This window comes from Muntiacus reevesi, chromosome 2 (genome assembly GCF_963930625.1).
Source record: "Muntiacus reevesi chromosome 2, mMunRee1.1, whole genome shotgun sequence".
Taxonomy (NCBI): Eukaryota; Metazoa; Chordata; class Mammalia; order Artiodactyla; family Cervidae; genus Muntiacus; species Muntiacus reevesi.
In genome coordinates this window covers 31,584,101-31,590,100 of record NC_089250.1, presented here as the reverse complement: position 1 = coordinate 31,590,100, position 6,000 = coordinate 31,584,101, and the positions used below count along the sequence as shown (strand labels likewise).

General features: G+C 33.5%; 1 protein-coding gene across 1 annotated transcript in view; it reads right to left on the bottom strand.

Annotated features, from left to right (window-relative positions):
• Window positions 1-546: 546 nt before the first annotated feature.
• The window catches only part of MRC1 (mannose receptor C-type 1), a 108,682-nt gene continuing 103,228 nt past the window's right edge, over window positions 547-6,000 (bottom strand). Inside the window, exons 27-30 of the mRNA XM_065919580.1 lie at window positions 4,437-4,550; window positions 3,729-3,893; window positions 2,475-2,516; window positions 547-1,499 (exon numbers count right to left, since the gene is read on the bottom strand). Coding sequence (XP_065775652.1) covers window positions 1,249-1,499; window positions 2,475-2,516; window positions 3,729-3,893; window positions 4,437-4,550 — 572 coding nt within the window. The 3' untranslated portion in view covers window positions 547-1,248. The remainder of the gene's footprint in view (window positions 1,500-2,474; window positions 2,517-3,728; window positions 3,894-4,436; window positions 4,551-6,000) is intronic.

Below are 6,000 nucleotides of genomic sequence, written 5' to 3'. Positions count from 1 at the left end.
GAAAAAGAAGGGGAAATAAACACAAATAGAGGCAACATTTTGCAAACAATGTGAGGGTCTTCATAGACCCCTTAATGCCATTTAAGGATCCCTGTTTAGGGACTTCAGGTAAGGAACTTCTGCTCGTAAGTAACCCCTTGGGAAAGGCAAGGATGAGTTGGAAATATAATACTGGGGTAGATGCGACACCTCTGATATATTTTACAGTGTACACAAAGCTTCGTCTGAGGAAAAGTTTTTGAGCAAAAAGGAATTGTTAAAGTGAGGAAAAGATACTTAGAGACCTAATTCCCAATAACAGTGCCTTCAACTGTTGCATTCTGAGATCAGTCACTGTTACAGGGGAGAGATCCAGGAAAATACGCCAAGTTATTACAGCAAAAAGTTAATTTTATGCACAGTGTTTTAGCAATCTATATTTTCTAAATACATTAAGAGCTTAATTTTAAAAATTCCTCTACTGATATCATTAATTTTCCAAGTAAAATGTAAAGTAAATGGCTAAATAAATCACAGTTAAAAGAAAATTTACACTTACCAAGATCACCAAAATACAAATTTATTAAAAATACACCTTGTCTTTGATGTTTATTTCACATTATCTAAGTACATCCAGTTATGCAAATTTACATTTTTATTTCAAATCTTTGCATTCCTGATATACATAAAATAGGACAAAGAACACATCTGTAATGTTCAGCCTGGAAATCTTGCTTGGGGCAGACAAGATTCTCAGCTGCCTTTTTCTTTCTGCACATGCACAAATACAATTCTGAATAACTGGAAGTAAAAAAATCAAGATGGGTATAAGGAAAAAGGTGACTAAATTTTTGTGTCACCTGAGGCTATATGTACTTGACTTTTAAAATGGTCTTCTAATTACCAAATAACCATTTCATGGGTAACAAGTCTTTGGAATCTCCTTAAATGATTTCAGGACGCTTAGCTGGTTTCTGAGGTTCCTGTAATCTGAATGCAGTTGACACAAGCTATACACCAATGCTGTATATTCACCTAAGACCTTTTTAAACACAGTAGTCAATGTCATTATCCCTCTTTTGTGAAAATATCTTGCCAGGCTAAAAAGGGAGCACTTGTTTCTTTCACTCGGCAAAGAAAAAGACAGACCAGCATAATACAGTACTACTATAATTTGAAAGGAAATAATCACATTGAACAAAACAAAAGACCTTACCATTTTAGTTATAATTTTATGAAATTCAAATATACCTAAATCATACCATGATACTAGATGACTGCATGTTCATTCTGTTCAATGTTGCCCATGAGATCTTTCGTATCATTAGTTCCCGGACTTGATCCACTGTTAAAATACAGAGTGTTCTCAAAAGTGTCCTCTCGAGGCAAATGTACACGTCTTTTCTTATAAAAGAAGTACACAGCGAAGCCAGCACCCATAATAATCAGGAGGACCACGATGACTACTACTCCTGTCGCACTGGAAGACGGTTTAGAAGGTTCCATCTTCCTTGGATCAGCTATAAATAAGTAAATACATTAGAAAAAAGGTAAGTGGGGAGAGGCAGAGAGTAGAATGCCATGGAGAACAGTACAACTGTCTTAGAAAAACTAAAATGCATGAATTTCCTGTCCAATGACATTTGCCAAACAGAAATTCAGGACATGAATATAGAATTCCGTGAATAATTAATTCAAATGTTCAGATGACTATTCAGTTGCAAGAGTATTTCATGTATCTATGCAGCAGTATGCTAGTATGATATTTTTAAATATTTATACCTTTTAAAAATAATTGAAGGCTGCCTATACATACACCATATGAAGATAAATGGAATAGTAAAAGCTGTGATAATAATAACAACCAAGGGGGAAAATTAGGGGAAAAAGAAAATGAATAGTGGAAATTTGAACACATGAGTATTAGTTAACAAATAGCACGTAGGAAGTTAAGAGAGCTGCAGGCAAGCCACACATCTCACTTTTACTTTTTTTTAGCAGCAAACAACATAAGTGAAAGAGGTCAGTTCCTTATTCAAACTGTCCATAAAAATAAAATTTTAAATATTGCTTTAAAAAAAGAAAACAAAGAAATCACAGGGATTCCTAAGAGAAATTTCTTCCCTGGGTTCTCATAGGGCAATCAGTGAAATGAAGCGATTGGTGTCCTCAGTAAAACCTAGAGTTCTTGCCTGGAGAATCCCATGGACAGAGGAGCCTGGCAGGCTACAGCCCATGTGGTCACAAAGAGTCAGACACAACTGAGTGACTCAACAACAACAAGACCTAGGATAAAAACACCAATCTGACTCCAAGATTGGCTTTTCTAGAGCATCATTCAAGAGTGATTGATGCCAAAACGACAAAGGCTAGAGTAGCTCAAGCTATTTGACTGAGAGTGCAATGGGTGTAGGAAGGGAAAATTATGTTTTTTAAAACAAACACACTGTTATCAATGTATTGCTAACATGGAACTTGAAATTTCATGATCTTACCTTTTGTTGTAATTAATGTATGTGTAGGTTCAGCATCAACAACTGTTTGTAAAAGAACAAAATAATTAAATAGTTATAAAGACCCATGACAATTGCATGTAGATAGTGAGCATTATTTGGTTTACAAATATATCAAATTATTCATGTTTGATTTATGGTGATATATGATATAGATAGACAGTAATCAGATAGATGGACAGATAGATAAAATCTGTATGTATATATACAAATTTTAGCTATCTATCTATTCTACAACTGCAACCTACAGCTGCACGGTGAGTTTAAATACACTGGAAGATCTGAAAACAGGAAAAACGCCCCCAGTTGTACTTGAAGCACTTATACCACCAAAATCTACCCAATCTACCCATAAAATAATGTATTCTAGGCTAGCGGTTTTGAAAATAGCTCACTGAAGCATAAGATATTACAAGGTATTTGAATGAAAAATAAAAATTCAACACTGCCCCAAAGGGTACAGTATCTTAGAACAGAGTTGTCAAAGAATGAAGAACTAGCATCACCGACTCAGTGGAAATGAATTTCAGCAAATTCTGGGAGACAGTGGAGGACAGAGGAGCCTGGTAGGCTGCAGTCCATGGGGTCACAAGGACTCAGACACAACTTAGCAACTGAACAACAACAAAATAATAAACCCTACTGGGAATGGAGTATTACTTTACTTAGTTCATTTATTTATTTAAATCTATTATCTAATTTTATCTCTCGGTAAAGATACTATGTGAAGTAGAACGGCATAAAACTATTATGAACGTCTGGATAGTATCATATCATGGGCACATAATACTATTAATTCCCCCAACCGTTGTCCTGACATGGTCTGCCATTCAGTCTCAGGAGGAAACTTAATTGGTCTTACATGATTTATTTCTTAACAAATTCTCATTCCTCCCCACTGTCCACTTCTTATTTGGTCAAGGTATGTATTTTATCTCTTTTTCTCATATGCCATAAGGCTAGATCTCCAAACTTCTCCCAACTTCACAAACCCATGTGCATGGATATTTTATCACATGTGTATTGATATACCAAAATCATTACTTCAATTAAGCAGGAAGTTTTGTGCTCACTCAAAGTGACAGACAGAACTGATCACCATGGCAGACTGGATTATAAAGAGAAAAAGTTTATAAGGAACCTGTAATCACATCATAATTCCACACTGAATATCTTCATATTTTCAAGAAAAGGGAACCTAGAAATATATGTACCATAGGACAAATTCTTACTTACTTTTTGGTCTTTTACAAATGTATCCTTTGTAGGAAGAACAGTGAATATTACTCCATAATCCAGAAGATGCATATAAAGTGACACAATCATTTCTTTCACCAGAGGGATCACCTGTTTTCCAGTTGACAAAGGAGAGTGGGTTGTTGTTTATCCATAGCCACATTCCTGATTATCAGAGGAAGCCAAAAAAATTACAAGTTAAAAATAATCCCCCTTAAAATAAATTCAACTTATCCATGTAAAATTTCTAAGCATGTTATTTTATACCACAATCAATAGCTATTTACAATTAAGAGTTTTAATAGGCAAGATAATAATAATTAATTAATAGAGGAAAGGAAACTGAGAATCATGCTTCTCATGTAGTTTCAGTTGAAAATTTATTCCTAATTAGTATATATATGTAAAGTTATCTTCCCCTAATTTTTTTAAATAGCAAAAGATAGAAAATATTTTTTTAAAACTTCTTTAACTTAGCAACAGTGGATACTCCTTTTAGCAACTTTCAAGATAGCCTGATGTGTGAGTCACTTAAATACTCAGTTCTTATCTCAAATGAAACTATGAGTTTGAATCTTCAAATGCTTCACAAATTAATCATTAATTAAAGCAAGATTTTCTAGAACTGAAAACTTGTTTTGAAACAAGTTTGAAATATTTCAACATTTTGAAATATTCCTGATTCAAAAATCATGGTGCAAAAATTACCTTCAACATTTCTGTATAATCCTATCCAAAAATTGGTTTTGCTTTGAAGTGGCTCAACTCGATATGACAGGAAACTCAATTCAGCAGCACTTTCAATGGTAACCAGAGAGGAACCTGCAAAGTACAAAAGAATAAACAAGATGGGAATATATTTAAGTAGTTGAAAACATTTTTATAATGATTATGTTGATATCAAGAGCAATAAAAGTCATCCCACTATCTCCACTTAAGGGGAAGAATTTCAAAGAGTGAACATTTGTCTTCTAAGAATTTGTTTCCATTCTAAAAATGTGATTTTTTTAGGCATCATTTGTGTACAAGCACTGGACAACTCACTGCAGGATATACAAAGATGAGTAGAACACAGAATACCTTAAGAAGGTTATGGTTCAGTGAGTAGGAATGAATTGAGCATATAAAGAAATGTATTAGAAAACAAAATAAATATAAAAAGGTACTGACATGTCAAACAGGGAGAAGATTTGTTTTAGGGGAAGCTATTTAAAGGAAGCATGCAATAAACAGAATTTTAAAATATTAGGGAGCATGAGATTTCAAGTAGAAAGAATAGAAAATAATTCCGAGACTAGGAAGAATAAAAAAAACAGACAGAGAAGCATAGAGGTGGTTCACAGATGCATCGAATTCTTCATATTTGGTTTATAGTAATAAGATATGAAATAGATAGAAAGGTAGGTAGATAAGGCAATCTATTGGGGTAATGAATAGCATTGACAGATAGCTCAGTTTGGCTGGATGAATCTGGTCAATGGGTGAAAAAAGCCTTGGGTTAGGTCTCACTGCAGATTGCAGGAGACTGGTATTTAGGGTAATGTGGTGATTAAAAAATACTTAGATTTTTAGGGAGCAGATTGATGCATGCACTATAAAAGTATTAATCCAGTTGTTATGTATAGGACTGTACAAAAAGAAGACATGAAACAGAAAGGCTGCTTGGATACTATAGCATCTAACATACCCAGTCAAAGATTGCTTCAATGCCAGTACTGTATTTTATTGTAAAATTATAGAATTTTAAATAATAACAACTTAAAATATTTTAAACTGTTTCTACCAGACATTTTGCTTTGGACTTTACAAACATGATCTCACTAAAATTTTACAACTATCTTATTAAGTTAGTACTACTGTTACTCCATTTTACAGATAAGGAATCTAAAAGTCCAGAGGGTAAGATCTTTCAAGATCTTAGTGATAGAGGAGGACAAAGTCATGGCATGATCCAGGCATCTGAATCTTGCCCTATATCTAACCACATGCCTGTATCCCACATTACTGGAACTTTGCTGACTATTTTCATTGCATCATTTCATATTTTATTTTAAAATATATTTCATAGATGATAACCATTTCAATATATATGGGATATATTTTGATGAATGTGAATCATTCATTTTATTTACAGGAAATCATAGTTATCTACAGTTGAAAACAAAGTTTCTACATATCCACCGCCAAGAATTTTTTTAAAAAATACTTAGCAACATAAAAGAAAAATACATTTCTTAATTTAAAAAAGGAGGTTTCAAGTGACATCATAATG